The sequence below is a fragment of the Lissotriton helveticus genome, chromosome 4_1 (assembly GCF_964261635.1).
Source record: "Lissotriton helveticus chromosome 4_1, aLisHel1.1, whole genome shotgun sequence".
NCBI classification, from domain to species: Eukaryota; Metazoa; Chordata; class Amphibia; order Caudata; family Salamandridae; genus Lissotriton; species Lissotriton helveticus.
In genome coordinates this window covers 1,145,234,333-1,145,255,021 of record NC_136063.1, presented here as the reverse complement: position 1 = coordinate 1,145,255,021, position 20,689 = coordinate 1,145,234,333, and the positions used below count along the sequence as shown (strand labels likewise).

Here is a 20,689-nt window from a genome sequence, read left to right as displayed (position 1 = left end):
TCATATCTGCTAGACAAGGAAGGCTGCCCCTTGCCCGCATACCATAAGGGTTATCAGCCAGTGTCTTGGTAGAACAAATTCCCTGTATTCAAGCATGTTTGCCTCTCTGCCTGAGAAGTCACAGACCATCCTATTTGTACTGTTTTTCAGAGGACAACAGTTCGGGCAAGTCACTCGTTATCCTGATGGAGCATGTGGAGAATTGCGTTGACATTCTTTCAGTCTTTTGTAGGAATAAGCATGGAGAAACACTGCAGGGGCACAGTACTTTATACAGAAAGTATGAATATAGGAGCACAGCACAGATTATCAGAACATAGAACACAAAAGAAGCACAAATAATACAGTGTTTTAATAATGATATGAAATAGAGTCAACAAACCAATTCATAACTATAGGTCCAAGGAAATGGAGGACAAATGAATAGCGGACACCTGTGCAAAATGTGTACACGCACATCATATAGTGGTGAAAAAGTGAAATATAAAAAGATAGAAGTCAGATGCAGTCTATCATCAAAAGGAAGAACAAACATCACAGAAATAAACTTCGTTAAGAGTACATTGTGTTATTTCTCATAAGACATGCATGTTTAAAACCCCCCCAAACAATATAAATAAAAAACACAATTAAAGTAGTAGTACAGTTTCAAAACAAAATCTAAAACAACATTAAAATTGCCTAGTTAAGGTCGGCGGAGATAACCGTAACTTGTCCTTATTACACTGCTTATAACCTCACCCACACCATCAAATATTTCAGCAGCCCTGTCTACACAAGGATTTTGTATCAAATCTTACAATTATTTTCTTGAATAAATTGTCACTATACACCAATACATTCACAAAAGTCTTCAAAATATATCCGGTTCTTTCTCCTGCTCTGGATCACCACATATTGACATTTAAAGTCAGGAAAATTGTAAACTGAGACCTCAAGACCAATTTCTCTGACTTCTCAGAATTAAATATAAATCGGGTTCACCTCGTGAACCTATCCCAATGGAAATGATGCAGAACAATATTCCAGAATTGAATATACATTTTTCAAATTGTTTCCTTCTCTCTTACTTTTGGCATCATGTAGGATGGCATAAAGCAGGGAGATATTAATCCTGCAGAGTCATCGCAGTCGTAAACTCACAATTAAATTGCAGTTTTGTGAATACCGAAAAAGAGTAAACTTACACAAATTGTACATTTACCTTCATGAATCAGCCCTTTATGCTTATTTTGCTTATATTGCAAACAATGTACACTTAATTTACTCTTATTCCCAGTGGCATTATAGTTTAGCTCCTTGTCACATTTTCCAGGTTACAATGTTGCGAAGGCTCAATGCTTGAGGTTTGATAGTTAGATATGCTATATAATAGTTACATATTTCAGGGCCAATGGTGTCATGCTTGGGCAGTTTTTATGTGTCCAGTAGGCAATTGCAAGTACTTTATACAAGCGAGACATAATAAAATGTTGGTATTGCAGTCTATATATGATGCAAATTAGGCATACTTGACTTTCACATCAAAGCATCGGAAGACATAAAGGGGTGAGCGCACACCTGGGTTTCAAACAGGTTAGTCTTGAGCGTTGATCTGAACTGCATCAGCAATACACAGCGGCAAATTTTTCTTGACCTGTTTTTCAGAGGCCGGGCTTCAGCACTGAGAATCCTCTGTAGCCTCTATGCTTACATATCATTAGAGGTGTTACGAAGAGATACTTTGTAGAGTATATGTTAAAAAAGTTTGTTCTTGCTGTTATTTGGATGCTCGGCCTTCAATGCATGAGAAAGAGAATCTTGAATGGGATTTTGTGCTTTACGTAGGCTCCATGTAGACTTTTTAAGTGAGCTGTAAGTTGTTCATGTTTCTTCAGGACAATAAATCTTCCAGCGGTACTTTGACCCTTTTAAGTCATTTACATTGGTGAGCTCATAACTTGTGGAATAAAGCATTCACAAAGTCTAGTCTTGAGTAACTCAGTGCCCGGACTACTGGTAAGTTGCATATTGAGGTATTTAGCTAAAAGACTATTGTTTATAGATATTTGTACTTCTTTGCACCAAAGTAACATCCTGATTTAGAGTTTAGGGCACAGGTACACCATCTCCGAGTGAACTCTTCCTCCTTATCACAAGTGCCATAGAATATAATGCACTTGTAATAAGCATACAGGATAGCTAAATTGTTAGTGATGGAATACACAATCCACCAAACTCTAAATGAGGCATTAATCCTATTTAACTCTAGAGACTCAATACAAAATTATGATACAAATGAGCAGTTGGCTATTTTCTGCATTTTGAGTGAACACCAGTGACCCTTTAACAGGAAGCTATTCAGGCTTTTTTCAGATGATTGGTAGATGCATACTGTATTTCGGTATCCATCTCCTTCACAGGAACTACTTTGCATCCCACAGATAGCACTGCGGACTCAGAGGAGCCGATGGCCCGGTTCTGTAGGTACATTCCGAAACTATCCTGTAAAAGAAAAAGAAAAGATTACTAAATTGCCTGATATTCTGTTGGGGGGTATTTGGAGATGCTTTGATTTGTGGAAGAAGTGGCACATTCCCTGTTGAAAGTTTACTTGTGAATTATATATGATATTCTATTCCTGTCATAGCAGTTATTCTGCTAGTCGGTACTCCACAGAAAGATAATCCTCAAACACAGAATCTGCAACTTCTTTCATGAATAGAAGCATGTTCTTTTACAACCAACACTAAATCGCAGGGTACTTTGTTAAATAAGAAGCGATTATCCTTTGTTATATATATTACGCTTAAATGTATATTCAATATTTATTGTTCCTATCCGAAGCACACATACAGTTATAATTTTAAAATACAAATACAAATTCACATTTACAGTTAAATTCACAAGAGAATTAAGATATCAATAAATTGTTATCTTTTGTCAGCCTTAGAAAATTTAAGGCAACTAGAAAATGAAGGGCAACTTTAGTGGGCATATAGGGTCAGAAGTATCATTTAATTGTACTGAATACTATATATAGTATTGCATTTTAAAACACGACCTATGTACTAATAGTCCGGTTTATAAATTCAGAATGGGAGTGGGTCACAAAAACCAACCCTACTTAAATTTCCGACGTAATGAACATTCATTAGGTAGGTTCCAAATTGCGACTCAAAATGATTAGAAAATAATCACTGGGAGGGCTTGCAGGTGTCAATAGCTCACCATCTTTGTGATTGCAAGTATATAAATAAACTTTCCATTTAGAGAAACCCAATTTTCTTTTCCTTTGCAATGGAATTATAACCCCAATTTAGGGGGTAGGTATCTCTTCAATGGTTTGCAACCTGGATCCTGGATTACTGTCACAAAGCAGCGATACAGTGGGTCGGATTTAGTACTTGGAAGGTTCGCCCTTCCGAATCCCAAATCATTTTAGGAGGTGGCCAAACATTCCTGACTCTTAAAATAGGGCTGATACATAGGAAAACCATTTTTTTTACAGTCAGAGACTCCAATTTGGTTTGTGAGTGCTTAAATAGTTAGTACATCTGGCCCTTAATTTGCACGTTCATTTTGAATTTTTGTATAATTACTATAAATGTTTCTGATTTCCTGATACACACAAAAAACTATTTACAATATCTGTCAAAGGACACAACATGTATGTATTGATGTCTATGTTTATAGAAATTTCAAAAAAGCTGCCACGTTTCAGATTGCTTATGTGTGACATTTTCATGGTTTCAGTGTACTTGTGAAGGACATTCTACTGCCAAATGTGTGACACTTTGAAAGACAAGTAAAACCAAGGAATTAACAGCCTGATTCATGTACAATCCGTTTTGCGTGGCCCTAATAGCGAATCATAGCGATTCGCTATTGAGGACACGCAAAACGGCATTCATGTAGGAATTGCTACTTAAATAGCGATTCCTACATGTTCTTTATTTGCGAGTAGCAATTTGCTACTCGCAAATACTCCCCATTCATTCCTATGGGCCAAGAGGCCCATAGGAATGAATGGGGAGTATCCCTCATTTGCGAGTAGCAATTTGCTACTCGCAAATGAGATAGCGATTTTAAGGGTGCCAGGGGTGTCCAAAGGACGCCCTGTAGCACCCCTAAAATGCACATTTGAACAGGTGTTGCGCGCACACATGCACAAAGGACATGTGTGTGTGCAACATGCAACTTAGAAAAACGCTTTTAAAAGCATTTTTCTGAGTTTCTGCTATTTACCGACAGGTCTGACCTCTCGGTAAATAGCGGCCCCAAAAGTCCAAAATCGCTATTTTGTTTTGTGTCATGAATAGCATTTGAGGAATCTCTATTAGAGATTTCTTAAATGCCATTCCACGCAAATATGCGAATTCTTACATAGCGATTTTTGCATTTGGTATCATGAATACCAAATGCAAAAATCGCACTCGCAAAGGGCCAGATTCTCTGAATCTGGCCCTTTGCGAGTGCAATTTACCTACATGAATCAGGCTGTAAGTGCAAGTAAAGGGCTAAAATCTTGCACGTTTTTGACAGGGGCGTAACACAGGCCCCCACAGCCTACGCGGTGCGGGGGACCCGTAGCTCCAAGGGGCCCCCTCGGCACTGAAATCTGGCCGGGACAGCTCCTGATTGAGCCCGGAGGGGGCCCCTCTAAGTACCGTGCAGGGAGGACCCCTCACTTTTCGTTACGCCAGTGGTTTGTGAACATTCACAGCCTTCAGATACATTTCTGCCTTGGGAAAATCCACATAAGACTTAGGATAAATGTGCAAGCATGCTGAATTTATGAAGTTGGGAGTGACATCTAACGCACGTAAACATTCGTCTTTTTCCAATCAGGGTTGACATTTTGTGTGTTCAGTGTCCAGTTTCTCTTGTTGCAGCGTGCCTTCCTTTGTTTTTGTTTAATATGGCTCACAATTGTGTGCCTTCAGAAATCAGTGTAAATCAGTACATCTTTAGTAGCAGTGCAACAAACAATATTCCCACCACATGCAGGACCAAAAGCTTGATCCTAACACTTGTAATAAAGATAGTGAGAATCATCTATGAAGCGGAAGGATATCTCATGCTGGAAGGATATCTCATGCCATGCATGCTGTAGCTCTCAGGAATTCTCTTAGGCCCATTCCCCCTGACAAATGAGTGCCCAGGTTCTATAGGTAAATTATCAGGAAGGTAAAGGGCTTCTTGGAGCTTAGGATGGGCTCTGGTGCATGTACCAACATCATGTAATGCAGAATTATCACTGCTCAACTTACAGTATTTGTTGAGGGTGAAGGAAAATGAAATTTGGAGAGCACCTGTTGAGTGAAAAAAATCACGTTGAGTGCCATCAAGTGCCAGAAATGATGACTAACAAAAGGTGCTCTGCAAGAAGCAAACAGTATGATCACCAATTTTTATATAAAAATAAATTGCCTGAAAAGATCAGTGAGGCAGTGACACTCTCCCACAGAGGGACCTTGTCAGCCTTGTACTTGTTATAAACAGACGAAGAGAGGACATGGTGCTGGCATTGGCTGTGACAAGGCACCCGAGGGCACAGCTCAAAAAAAAGCGTTGTCTGATCAGCTGTGCAAGCTCTGCCAAGAGTAACACTTTTGCACGACAACCTCAGGCAGTGTGGTATTGTGGAAACATTGCCAAAATGTGTTATTATAAAACGAGGTCCATGCCACTTGGCATGTCTGCCTCACATTTGATTCCATAATAGTGGGTTAAATATTTGTATCAAGTGCTATTGGAATGTGGTGTATTAGCAGCAATAAGTAGGTACCTACAACTGGTAATAAGGCCACAATGACAATATAAGGACCAGTCAAGGTCTTAATAAACTAATCTCTTGCTCAACACTTGGTAACAGGTTTGTAAAGCATTTTTTTTTTAAAAACAATACATTAAACAGGTAAGACACAATACACAATAAAAATCCAACACCATTTTATACAAAATATATTATATTTTTATGATTACAATGACACCAAAACAACAAAACTCCAATAAAGGGAACTGGGTATAAGCATTTTTTAAGATTAAATACTTTCTAGTGCCTAATAACAAAAAGTCCCAGCTTGGGACATCTGGTAGTACCTGTCCAGGACAAAGTCAAAGTTTGAGGCTAATCACAATGGAGCAGGGGTGAGAAACACTAAGCGGGATGCCCGGTCAAGTTTTTACCTTCGGACTTAGTCAATTTTCTTGAGCGTATTCTCATGTTGTTGAGCGTAGCACCATTTCAGGCCGAGTTTCAAGTAAACAACGGTAGCTTTATTCAGCACAAGATCTCGGTGAATTCATAGAAGTCTGAGCTCCAGAGCTTTTATCACCTCAAACCTGAGATCCAGGGCAGGTTGCAGCTCAATGACGGCAGTTTGACTCTCGATGACGTGTCAGTCCACTTATGGAGCTTTTTACCACAAATTCCCCAAAAATGTCTTAATTTCTAGAACTTCTCCTAGAAGGGCCTTTTGGACTTCCAAAGTGTCCACAACACCTGCCCAAGGTTCTACAAGCTCTGAGATTCTCCCTGGAACGTTGGGACAATGTCTCCCGCAATGCACCTGGTCAAATCCTTTTAAGTCCAGCTGAAGGTGGTCAGCTGGTTTCTTCTTGCTGGAGATGATGAAGGTGGAGCTCTTTTAACATGTTGCTTTCACTCCTTCACTTTTGAAAACAAAGCAAGGTCCTTATGGTCTGTACTTCCAAAGTGTGCAGCAGGTGCAGTCAATCAGACTGCAATCATCTTGGTTCAGGCAAGGGTTCCAGGAGGGCAGTCCTTCTACTTCTTGTAGTTTCAGGCAGGGATCTGAGTTGGTGGGCAGCTCTCCATATTTATCCAGTGTTCTTGGGTGACAAGCAGGGGGGCACCCCTGACCAATGGTCAGAAGAAGAAGTATGACAGCTTCCTCCAAATTGTGGCCTATTCATGACCCAGAAGGCACTGTACTCTAAAATGGAGAAACTCTCTCCTGGATGTTAAGATCTGGCTACGCCAACCCACTGGCATGGCTAACTTTCCCTGACACTACCCTCACAGCCCCTCTGCTAATTCAATTATTGGGGCTCCTTCCTGGCTGGGGGTGCAGGATGGAGGGTGAGTCTGTGTCCTGTCCTGTCATTCCCTCTTTTGAAGACCAGTTTGGCTACTCAACACCCTTCCTGCCGTTTGCTCTGCAGCTTCAGATCGCCTCCTATAGATGTCCTTTGTCTCTATCTAGGCTTCACACCTCTTCAGAGCAGTTCGGCTCAGCCTGTCAAAGGCTGGCCAATCAGGAGAGGCTGCTGAAAGGCTGGATTTTGGGACATCATAAAAGTAAGTTATTTTCTGGGATAGTTACAATAAACCTAATCTTAGCAAGTTGTTAGATTTATTTTAAGTGTCATTGTAATACGTTGAAGAATATATTTAGCTCACACTTGTCAATAGTAATACTTTGTTAAAGTATTCCCATGTTAGCCTATGGAGCCAAAGTTCTATAATGGGGAGAAACACATTTGGCAGTGTTTCCCCTCACCAGGGCATATACAGCATATTTTATAATGTCCCTGCTTATTTCTTAAGTGCACCCTACCCTAGGTCTACCCATGGCAGACCTTGGGGGTGATATATACGTAAAAATAAGTTAGTTAGTTTGAGACTTTGGAAGTACCTTCAATTCCAAATATGAATTTGCCTATACTTTTAATTTGAAAGCAGCATGCAAAGCAGGACTGACTGATACAATGACAGCAGGTAACAGAGCAGTGCACACATAAGTGTATTAAATCTGCTGGGCCTCTAAACTACATGGCCTACCATGTACTAGGGGTTTACAGGTAGGTTGTCATACCAATTGTAATTACACCTAATTTCCATATACCATTTACACAGAGCACTGGCCCTGGGCTTGGCTAGCAGAGCCCAGGGCAAATCAGAGCCAGTTACCACCAGTATCAGTCAAGAAAAGGGGTTATCAGGCAAAAAGGATAACTTTCTCACATTTGCCTTTCTGTGAACATCATATATAATGTTTTTCATTTTCCAAATGCATCATTAGCAAACTCCACTCTGTAAGTGTTACCCTAGGTCATGTGACCAATTCATTTATGAGTAGACTATTGTGTAGTTTAAAGACAGGAGTTTAAAATAAATATGCAACCACTTGCCTATGGTTGTATTCATTCACAAATTATAGTTATGGAGTGAGCCCACACAAGTTTGGTAACACGTTAAAATCCTCACTAGGATGGTTCTGCACATAAGATTAAATAACAACATAATCGGAAATATGACAAATAATTCTGTCTCAGGAATTTTTAAAAACATTATCCTGTTGTCAAAAGACATTGGGAAATGTTAGTTCCCACAAGGCAGGTTTCCACACACGGACCCCACAATGTTTTGTTACTTTTCTCACAGACTCCCATATTGTAAATGGGTGTATTTTGAGACTGCGCCTTTTCCCAATAAAAAGGCTGTTGCACCACTGTCAATGTGGCCTTTTCTACTTGTACACCAAGCCTTATTCAGGAAATTCACTAGTATGTCCCACATACAATATTTGTGCTCAGGGAAATCATGTTTGAACTTTGTCAAATAATGTATGTATAGACAGTTATTTATAGAGGATGTTCTAGGTGGCACCAAGGGTAAACTCAAGAAATACTCTGGAAAAAGAAAGAACTTTGAAGGAGAGCCCTACTTCATTCTGTAATTCTAGAGACAAGAAATATCAGTGGTGTTATTGAAATAATTTCTGCAATGTAATAGACCCAAATAGGTTGGTGTGTATTTGTTAGAGTTAGAAATAAAATTACATCTTCTCTAGGGAGATGAGTTCCTAAGGTTGTGCTTAGAAATGAGAATTCAGAAAATTGGATTTTTGCAGAAGTGTGGGCCCTAAAAAGTTGACAAAGTTTGATTCAGTCAGTGCTGCATTAGAAGCAATATTATTAGAACAATGAGCTAGTTCCAGTGTTGCTGCTCTGGGAACTCGAACATCACTATCATTTCACAATATACATTTGAGGACTTCAAAGTACTATAATCCCACACTATCTCTGTAGGGACATGAACATGACTAGCTTAAACTGTCATTGCAGTGACTGGAACATGGAGCAATCCCTATGGTACTTTGAGCATCACATTAATGTTACGCTATCTTTATGGGAACATACTATGTCTATTTGGCATTTAAACCACACTATCTCTGTGAAGACATGAACAGGATTATTTTAGCAAACTTTATTTGCGGGGACTTGAAAATCACAATCAACACACACAGACCTCTATGGTGATTTGGACATCTCTAGGATCACACGCTATCTTTGCAGGCACTTGGACATGACTGTCATCACACACTTTGTCCATGAAAACCTGGGCATCACTGTAACCACACACCATCTCTGCTGGGGCTTGAGCATTACTAACATAAAAAAACAACAATGTGTGAACATAGTCATCACTATAATCACACACTATCTATGCAAGGACTTCAGCATGACTATCATCACACACCATTTCCATGTAGACTTTAACAAGACAATAATTACAGCCCTTCTCTACAGCAACACAAACATTACTATATTCAAACACCATGTGGGGTCTGGCCATTACTATAATCACAGAACTATATATTGGGCATCTTCAACATGAATATCATCATGAACTATCCATGTGGGAACTTCAACATGATTTGTTTCACTCACTATCCCTGCAGAGACATGGGATTACTATATTCACACAATATATCTGTTGGGACCTCAGACAACACATTCACTTGTGGAGATGAGGATAGGGGGAATATGTGGCATCACCTCCGATACAGGCATGTGATATTTGTTATACTGTGGTTAAGTTGAGAATGTAGCAGACAATCTGTGTGTCCATGATGTTCAATGCTAGTTTTAAATGCATCTTTTGTGAAGGGATGATGTTATGAGGTACTTTGTTTGTGATGCCATTACCTGGGTTTGAATGCGAATCCAGTGAGAGTTAGTAATCTTGATATTCCAGGCTACAAACACACATCGATGAAGCAGCCCCTGGCCTTGTCCATATCTTTCACAGTGATGGAATACTGATGGTGCCTATTTGGAAATGGTGATCCCTGCAGTAGGAAGGCTGAAGTGCCATGGTGGTATAATAATACCAAATGTAATGAATAGTACCTGTTACCTGAGAAACTGTGCATTGGAAAATAAATACCTTGCCACAGGGGCTTGATCACACCCATGATGGCCACACTGTCCAGCAGCAGTTCTTATCCTTTTGACTTCTGTGGACCCCCACTGATTCACTATTGGAAGCTGAGGAGACTGGTTATACCAATTTCTATGATATGACCCTCAAATAATACACAAACATACAGAAATAGTTGCACATCAAACAAACACGCCTATTATGAAATATATTCTTTAATTCACAAACATAAAATAGGCAAACATTGAAATTTTTATTTTCATTGTAAGGTGGGAGCTTTTCAGAATGTGGTTTTATTTCCAAAAGACAAAGAGATGTGGTAGATACTTTTTATGCATCCTCTCTTCTTGTTGATGCATATTGGTACTTCAATTGATGTTACCAATTGATCACACACGTACTTGAGCTACCCGGTTGACTCAAGCTGAGGATATCAACTTAATGTTTGGCCTCCAATATTAAATTCCTTCACTTTTACAGAGCGTTTACAAGTTTTAAATGTTAAATCTTGCTTTAATATGTGCCTATAGTTGATTAATCTGCGAATAATATTTAATTTTATTAAATAGCCATGGACCTCCTGATTGGCAGTAGGGAACCCTCAGGCCCAAAGTCCTCAGTTTATAAATTGCTGCTCTGGAAAGCTCAGGTCATTTCACTGTGGGAATCAGCGGTAATCTCAGGCCTGGGATTGATTATGGAATGTGCATTGTAAAATAATAGTGGAGCATTGTAAAAGCCCTGTTTTCATGGTAGACCTTGCGAAACTGAATGGAAAAGGAGAAATTGACTTATGATGAGGCAGCATCTTCTGGAAGGCCTGGAAGAGACACAACCCCTCTATCTTCAGAGGAGTTTGGCAACAAGACAAACAGGTGGAGAACAGTCTTGGGTTCTGTTAGCACTTTCTCAAGCTCATGGTCTGCTAGTGAGTGCTAGTGACAGAGAGAAGGATGTGGCCTAACAGCCAGAGCTGTTGACTTTGAAACTGGACAACAAGTTTTGAGTTTCAGCAACAGCTCAACATCCTGTGATTCTGAGCAAATTACTTAGGGCCTTATTATGAGTATGGCAGTGCAGTAGCTGGACCGCCTTGCTCCCACTCCACCAAACCCATGTTTGAACTGCCAGCCAGATTAGGAGTTTTCTCCTGCTTGGCGGGCAGTTTTTGGGTATTCCCATGACAGTGCAATAGGCACCGTAATTGGGACCTCAAAATCAGTACCTGCATGGAATGGACTGTTGCAGTTCATGGCGTGCACGTACTGGGATACATGCACATAGCGGAGCAGAAAATGTTCTCTCTCTGCATCCACCCCATGGCGCAGAGGCACAAGGGGGCCCTGTAGGGACCCCTTTGTTCCCCCCTGCCACACTTTTCATGGCGGTTGCACCGCAATGAAAAATGTGGTGTGAGGAAACTCGAAATATGCTTGGTGGGACGCAGCGGCACTGCCAAGAATATTGCGGCCTCCAGACCACCGCGCCACTGCCAGGGATCTCTGATCCCTGGCTGTTGCAGTGGTTCCAGGGTGGCCTGATTGGCCCTGTTAATAATGACACGGTCTGAAGACTGCCACTGCTCAGCCCATGCAAATCTGGCAGTCCATGGACCACCAGACTTGTAATGAGCCCCTTAATCTCCTTGTGCCTAAAAATACAAATAAATGAATGTGTCCTTGCATTATATAACTGGTGCTCATGCAAAGCACTCCAATATCTTCAGGTCTGGTTAATAAAAATGGGAAAAGGTGCAGCGACCAAGTAGATCACAATAGAGCTAGATGGAATATTCAAAGGAAGTTGATAGACTTGAAAGACACACATAGATGCAACAATTTGCACATTATGGGAGTACCAGAATTAGCAGAGCAGATTAACATGGTGGGATTCTCAACATTATTGCTACAAGAGGTAGTATGGGATTTCTTTTCCCAGTAAGTTTCAGAGAGCCCATAGTATAATGCCTCGAGGTTCTAGAAGGCACAATAGAAGGCCAAATACCCCAAAGCATATCATCACATGTTTTGTTAGACACTAACAAGTAAAATAGCTAATTCATGAGGCCAAGAAGCACAATTATCCACTCACCTTTTAGAAAAAAACACTGTTGTTGCAGTGGCCTTCTCACAAGAAACTTCAGTAAAGCAAAACAAATTCCTATCCTTATCATCCTTAAATCATAAGCTGCCAGATCAATGTGTATGTATGAAGAGAAGGCAGGGTAATGGGTCGAGATTAGGGGCAAAAAGAAACTGTAGAGGGACAATTGAGTAATGTATACGAAAGAAAATAGGGGTTGCTTCATTGGGAACAAATGTTAAGGTTTGAGATACCTTGAAATTAAGAAGAATGTTAACGGAACAGGGCGTGCAGTTTGTAAAATAGGTCCTTAATCATTTATAGAGATCTCGTTAAATTCCTTTTCTCAGATAGGATAAAATGTTGGGGATTCTAATTATAATCATGACTAATTCTCATAGTGTTATATTCGAAAGACTAGGGGGCACATTAGGATGGCGGGTGGATTGCCCCCGCCAGCCTGGCGGGGCAATCCGCCCGCCATCCGCTCCGGAATGACCCCCCCGCCATATTAGTATGGCTCGGGCGTCTGCAGCGGACAGAAAGACTGTCCGCTGCTTTTCCGCCCTGGTCGCCTTGCGACCGGGGCTGAAAAGGGTTTATATTGGTGCGGTGTCTATCAGAAACCGCCAGCCATATTACTATGGGCTAAATCTGATGGCCACGGAAAGGCATGCGGAGCCTGATTTGGGCGCCCATTGTGGGCCCCCAAGGACTCCGGAGGGGTAGGTGTTACACTTGGGGGGTACGCGGTGCCTGCCACGTTGTGCTTTGCAATGTACAATGCGCTTTTTACCATTGCGGCAGGCGGTGCTTTTAGCACCGCCCGCCGCAATGGTAAACATACAGAATGCGCCCGCCACTGTGGCGGGCGCATCCTAATACCCCCCACGGGACCACCGCCCTTATGGCGGGCAGTCCCCTTACACGATGGGATGGCGGGCGGACTAAGTCCGCCCGCCATCCTAATGGGACCCTAGGTTTTCCAGCAGTGTTGGTGAGGGTAGAGATGTTTCCTGGCTCATTTACAGCAGAATTGAGCAAACGGGGGTGTTGACGAGTATGCAGACTAAATTATATTTTGAGTGAGAAAAGTCAGATTCACTGAGTGGCTATAACCCTTCTCAAGCCAGCCTCAAAACAAATGTACTATATCTTTGCAAACGCCAAGTCATTGAGAAATGTGGCTCAATGATTAGAGCGGCAGACCCTGATGCAGAGGTCTGGCCCGAGACCAGGGTTCAATTCCCGCCTCGGTGGGTCTTGGGCGCAATATTTCCCTTGGACCTGATATTTCTCTCGGTGCCTATTCTAATCATGGGTGCAACTCTGGGCAATAGCTTGCTTAATCTCCACAACTGACCCAACAGCGCTAGGATACCTGGCTTCGCCCTGGGGGTCCCCAGGAGAGGACACTTCATAGGGAAACACCAGGAAGGGTTCCACAGCGGTATGCGTACAAGCGCCTTGATGCCCTTGCGGTGATACGTGCGCTATACAAATACTACATTTACATTTTATTTTTTACATCACACCAGTTAACATGACCACTAAATATTTAATGATCATGTGCCCAAATAGCAACAGCATTACTTAATATGTAGAACATAAACAAGTATTTCATACATAGCCTTGAGGTATCCTGATATAGATTTAGTGGAAGAAACCTTCCTAAATCCAACAAAGTCAGTAAAAAACAGTGGGAAGGGAAGTGCATGCAATCAAAACAAGGGACCTTGAATAAGCTAAAACAGAAACAATTGCTTTCAGAAAGAGAAGTGTTGCCTATCTATTTTATAAATTATTACCATATTGAATAATCTATACATTAAAAGACCCTGGAGAGAGATTTTGTGCTACGGTAAAGATCCTACATGATGTTCTGATTGTATGAATAGGCAATGGTCAGGGGATAGTAAGGTAGCTCTCCAGTCTTTCCTGAGTAGGATATCCACAGAGTTCTGAAGTCCAAAGCTCTGAAGAATGGAAGACGAAAGAGGTGAGGTTTGGAAAACTAAAATAGACCCAGTGACAGACACGTCTTGATGACCAGATTTTGGAAACAACAGCTGAAGGCTGTTACACCATAGAAATCCAGAGTATATACGTGTTCATTGCACTGGTACATATAATATTTATGTTTTAGTTTCCCAAGCTCCACTATCCAATATTGTTGTGTGTGAAATCCTGGGAAAGAGCATGTCACTCTCTCTTCCCAAACTATGGAGGCTTAACTCTTGAAGACGAAAACATCCAGTACAGTGTTATCTCCCCAGACATTGTGGGCAGTGGGTAAATCTTTATTCAGGAGTAACTTAATCTGCGAGTTTGCGATGCATAAGAAAAAAATAAATGAAGAAGTGGAACTGAAAAGGGAGATTAGATCACTAACAATTAGGCACATCACTGCATCCTCACACTAAGAACTGAGAGCTTACAATTGACAAATACAACCTTAGCTCAATTTTCACATCTCAGCAGAGCAAGCGCTGACACCTATGTTGGACGCAGTATGGATTTGGAGAGAAGGCTGGACACCTACTGGCAACTTCATCAGAGGGAAGCAGCTATATCTATCCTGGCAATAAGAAAGTAGTATGGCTGGATACACAAACACTCCTACAAATTTTGGGAGGAATTCACCAACTGTTTTAAAACCTAATATAAATCATAGAAGGCAAATTCTCAAAGACTAAAGCAACAATTATTGAACCACATACATTTACCAAAATTACCTGTAGACATGCAAAATGCGTTGTGGATGGAATAGAAAGTGCAAGGATTTACAGGCAGCCATTGACACAGGGCAGGGACAGAGCTTTGGAGCCAGTGACTGTGGGCAGAGGAGGGAACTCTACAGGTTGTAGTGCGGTGCTGCAGGGACTCCATCACCCAGGAGTCCCTGCTTGATTCAAGGCACCTGGCCCGCGCTCCCTGTTTGACCCGCCCACAGGACGCTGCAAGGTTAAATTCCACCGTCCTTCTCCTGACCTGCGGGACATTTCTTTCTCTTGAGGATTACGGGACCCCTCACCTGATCTCGACGGGACGTCATTCACTCTACATCTTGACTCTTGCTTCCCGCTGTGCGGGAGCGCGCGGGAGATGCCCGGGACAAGGGCGGGGCCGTTTTGTGGCAGTTCGGGGGCCGAAGGAGGCTGGGCTGGGGCACCCCCCTTGGTTCCTCGCCAGGATATATACGGTCATCTGCAATCACTTATTAAGGTCCTATTTTGTTTACACAACAGTTGTCGAAATGCCCCTGCCACCGGCCAAGAAACCGCTAAAGACTCCCTTGCCCAGTTTAACTGCGATTGACCGTAACCTCCAAAAGACTATCGGGGTGGTGGCAAGTGCCATCGAGAACACAGAAAGACGCCTTTCACTACCTGCTGGGTTTCGTCCCCCTCACCCAACTAACGATGTATCTGCGACAACTATTAATTCACAGGATTAGTTTCTTGCCCCTTCTTTTGTATCCCTCCGAGGAACCCGCCACACTACAGATGTGCATTCTGGGCATTCCGCTAGAGATAATACTCCCTTGGAGTAGCAGCCTTTGCTCAACAGATTATCTGCGACCTTCCCTATGCACTCTAAACGCTCTTCTCTAGGAACGAATAAATCAGTTAGCACACCACCAGAGCAGATCAAAGGGAGGAACCAGGAGGGTGACATTAGCATTCCACCTCAGCTAAGGGAACAAGATATTTCAACTGAATCCAATAAAGATGTAAATAATAATGAAATGTCAAAATCAAAGAGGACTAGCTAAGTTACATAAGAGGGGACTCAATGGAGTACGTGTGTCAACAAACCAGTAGGTTTTTTCAGAAAGCCCTCACCCACCAACCTAGTTGGTGGCATGCTTCATCATCGGGCCCACCACAGTGACACCTAATGTGCCCCGGGTGTGCTTCAACGCCAGATTACTGCGGAGCTGGTATACTTGCTGAGTGTGCAGTGTAGTGAGTATGAAGGTGAAAATTAAAAAACCATACAGGTGGTCCCAGTACCCGAGGGTAAAACAATATTTTAATTTACTGGGCCTCTGTTGGTATATTAAAAGGCAGACGGACGCGTTGGAGTATGGATTATGACCTCCAGTGTCCTGTGTGGTCTACATGTTTCAGCCTGGCCTTTTTTAATTTGAAACAGGCTTTCCTCGGGACCAAGTGAGTATGTGTAAAAGGTGAATTAAATAAATAAACTAAATTATAGTGAGTGTGTTTATTTTGCTATGTGTAGCACTCCCTAAGGTGCTATATGGGTGAGAGGGGGGATCCCTCTCGCTTTGCTACATATAACATGAAGGGGACACAGACAGACGTACAGAGTAGAGTCATATTAGCATTATTTTGCAAGTTTAGCCGTCATTCAGCCGTCTTGTAAGGTGAGTGAACGAACTATGTATGGCTAAAGTGTGGTTCTGTCAGTGACAGGACTCATGTGGTTTTTATCTAGAAGCCGGTTGTTGTGGTGGGCTAGAAAAACGAAATTTACCAATGTGAGGTTCAGGTAAGTAAAAGAACATTATCCTCACACAGTCTTTTTCTGTACAAAGCCTCCTTGGGTCACCTGGCAGAGAAAAAGACCCTGAAAGAAGGTTGTAACAGCTTTGAAAATCATCCGACCTGTAAGGAAAGACCTCAACACCTTACCCCAGTAGTAGCTGTAGTGCGCAGTCCAATTACTCACGAAATTGTCGGTCTGGTTCCTCCTTGGACCTGTCGTCTTTCTGCGGCGCCCGGATGTGAAAAGAGGGCCTGGCCGGTCATGTTTAAATAGCCTCCGTTATTGTTTGCACCTGTGTAAGTGTAGAAACAGAGGGAGGGGTGCAGTCGCGCGAAGCGCCATGTCATCGCAGCTGCGCGCATGCGCGAAGGGGTAGTGGCACTCGCCGGGCGCATGCGCATCAGTATACTGGCTCCTGCGCATGCGCGAGGGAGTACTGAGAGCGCCCGCTAGTCTGCCCATGCGCAAAAGTGCAGACAGTGGTTGCAATTGTACGTTTTTGCTACACGTGTAGCGGGGAAATGTACAAGCTTGACGAACGCTTCTGGGATATGGGAAATTAAAATTAAAAATTGGAGGGGCACTCCCAATGGGTGATTGTTCAGTATTTAGTTACAATGGTAGCACACTAAGATGCACAGGGATATACGCTGTAACTAGGTGAGAGAGGAGAAGACAAAGGAACATGTTGCTTAGGATCATTCTTAATTCAATTTGTTAATGAATTCCAGGGTATGGAATCATTCAGCCCCCCAATATGTGTGGACAATCTGTATATCCAGCGTTGTTCCTTTTGGAGGAGGTGCCTGTCGTTGTTTTCTGTTATGTCAAATTGTTCAATGACAGTCCAAGTAAAATCATTTGGAGTGTGGTGATGGGACAAAAAATGGTCTGTTAATTTACTTATGTTTTTGCCACATCGGATGGTGCTCCGGTGTTCTGTCATTCTGGTTCGGCCCAGAGTGTTGGTCTTCATAACCCTGTAGGCCTGTGGGTACATCCTAAAGCCCAAATTCCTGCACAAGGGTGCTATCCAGCGCCTCCTCGGGCTCCGGTAAGCATAACACCCAAACATTATGTGCAGATCATCTTCGTCGTGGGCTTTACAGCACGGGCAGAGTTTGTCACCCCCTGTAGACCATTTATAAGTAAAAACTTTGGTAGGGAGTGTACCAAACCTCCATTGCAGGAACAATTTCCTCGCTAAAAGAGGAAAAATAAAATCCATAAAAGGTTCAAATTGATAAGAATTTTTGGATTCTAAAAAACGTCCCGTCAGGGTGCCACTGTCATGAACATTAACCATAGCAGCAAGATGTTTGTTCTTGTACAGCTGGGCAAGGGTTTTTCGCGAGATCCTTTGGCAGCCCTGAGCTGGATCATCCCATAGGTCTTGCAAATTCAAACTAGTCAGTTCCGACTTGATATGTGCCAGCCAGGGAATTTTGCTGTTAGTATTCAGCCTCATAACGTGAATGAGGTCCTGTCTGTAGTGATACAACTCCTCGGTGGTCCAGATCCGATGCCAGAACTTCACAGGCTTTGACAGGAGATCCTCGGCAAAAGACGGAAGGCCCAGGTCAAGTCTTAGGGGGAAGAGTGGCGTACCTTGCGGGAGAGCAAGTAAACGCCTAAGGAAACAATTTTCTACCCCTGCCATGACCTTACCAGCCTTATGTCCCCAGAGCTCGCTACCATAAGAGGCTGCCGCCTTCGCTTGGGACCTGTAGGTTTCCAGGGCCGGACTTACAGGCTTAAAGGAGGACTTGTTGGCCACCTTCAGGAGTGCACCCGATAGCTGGGAGAGTTTAAGCCTAGACCTCGCTACCTGGGAGTCCCACAACAAGTTTTCAAGTTAGCTTCCACCCTAGACCTCTAAGGGAAAACCTCCCTTATGGTCAATTCTTGCGACTCAGACGCAATTGCAGCCGGATCCAGGATTTCAAACAACAATCAACCACCCTAATCCACAAACTGGAAGACAGAGGATATCCCACCAGGATTCTGAAAACCACCTGCAAAAGGGCGCGGAATCAAAATAGGGAGGCCCTACTCGAGGCAACAACAAGACCGCCTGAGGAACCCACCCTCACCTGCGTGACCACGTATAACACTGTATCAAACCAGGTCTCCAACATCATTAATAGGAATTGGAGGATCATAAACTCAGGCAGCAGAAATTGGGAGAAACCAAGGTTTGCCTACAAAAGAGCAAAAAATCTAAAAGACTCCCTAGTCCACACAAGACCCCGACCTAACAATGCCCCTAGAGACAACACCGTTCTCAACGCATGGGGCTTACCAAAACTGACAGGACACCAACCGTGCAACAATTCCAGTGTATGCCACTTAACGTCTCCATCTAAAACCCTGGACCTGGAACCAGGCAAAACATGGACACAACGTCAGTTCACCAATTGCAACTCTTCCAACCTGGTGTATCTAATAACATGCAGATGTGGCCTGCGATATGTCGGGATGACTACCCGCAAGGTACGAACCAGAATGACAGAACACCGGAGCACCATCCGATGTGGCAAAAACATAAGTAAATTAACAGACCATTTTTTGTCCCATCACCACACTCCAAATGATTTTACTTGGACTGTCATTGAACAATTTGACATAACAGAAAACAACGACAGGCACCTCCTCCAAAAGGAACAACGCTGGATATACAGATTGTCCACACATATTGGGGGGCTGAATGATTCCATACCCTGGAATTCATTAACAAATTGAATTGAGAATTATCCTAAGCAACATGTTCCTTTGTCTTCTCCTCTCTCACCTAGTTACAGCGTATATCCCTGTGCATCTTAGTGTGCTACCATTGTAACTAAATACTGAACAATCACCCATTGGGAGTGCCCCTCCAATTTTTAATTTTAATTTCCCATATCCCAGAAGCGTTCGTCAAGCTTGTACATTTCCCCGCTACACGTGTAGCAAAAACGTACAATTGCAACCACTGTCTGCACTTTTGCGCATGGGCAGACTAGCGGGCGCTCTCAGTACTCCCTCGCGCATGCGCAGGAGCCAGTATACTGATGCGCATGCGCCCGGCGAGTGCCACTACCCCTTCGCGCATGCGCGCAGCTGCGATGACATGGCACTTCGCGCGACTGCACCCCTCCCTCTGTTTCTACACTTACACAGGTGCAAACAATAACGGAGGCTATTTAAACATGACCGGCCAGGCCCTCTTTTCACATCCGGGCGCCGCAGAAGGACGACAGGTCCAAGGAGGAACCAGACCGACAATTTCGTGAGTAATTGGACTGCGCACTACAGCTACTACTGGGGTAAGGTGTTAAGGTCTTTCCTTACAGGTCGGATGATTTTCAAAGCTGTTACAACCTTCTTTCAGGGTCTTTTTCTCTGCCAGGTGACCCAAGGAGGCTTTGTACAATAAAAGACTGTGTGAGGATAATGTTCTTTTACTTACCTGAACCTCACATTGGTAAATTTCGTTTTTCTAGCCCACCACAACAACCGGCTTCTAGATAAAAACCACATGAGTCCTGTCACTGACAGAACCACACTTTAGCCATACATAGTTCGTTCACTCACCTTACAAGACGGCTGAATGACGGCTAAACTTGCAAAATAATGCTAATAAGACTCTACTCTGTACGTCTGTCTGTGTCCCCTTCATGTTATATGTAGCAAAGCGAGAGGGATCCCCCCGCTCACCCATATAGCACCTTAGGGAGTGCTACACATAGCAAAATAAACACACTCACTATAATTTAGTTTATTTATTTAATTCACCTTTTACACATACTCACTTGGTCCTGAGGAAAGCCTGTTTCAAATAAAAAAAAGCCAGGCTGAAACATGTAGACCACACAGGACACTGGAGGTCATAATCCATACTCCAACGCGTCCGTCTGCCTTTTAATATACCAACAGAGG

General features: G+C 42.8%; 1 protein-coding gene across 1 annotated transcript in view; it reads right to left on the bottom strand.

Moving 5' to 3' along the window:
* Positions 1 to 350: 350 nt before the first annotated feature.
* Positions 351 to 20,689, bottom strand: part of LOC144828121 (molybdenum cofactor sulfurase-like) — a 650,078-nt gene continuing 629,739 nt past the window's right edge. The window contains exon 15 of the mRNA XM_078686242.1: positions 351 to 2,484. Coding sequence (XP_078542368.1) covers positions 2,341 to 2,484 — 144 coding nt within the window. The 3' untranslated portion in view covers positions 351 to 2,340. The remainder of the gene's footprint in view (positions 2,485 to 20,689) is intronic.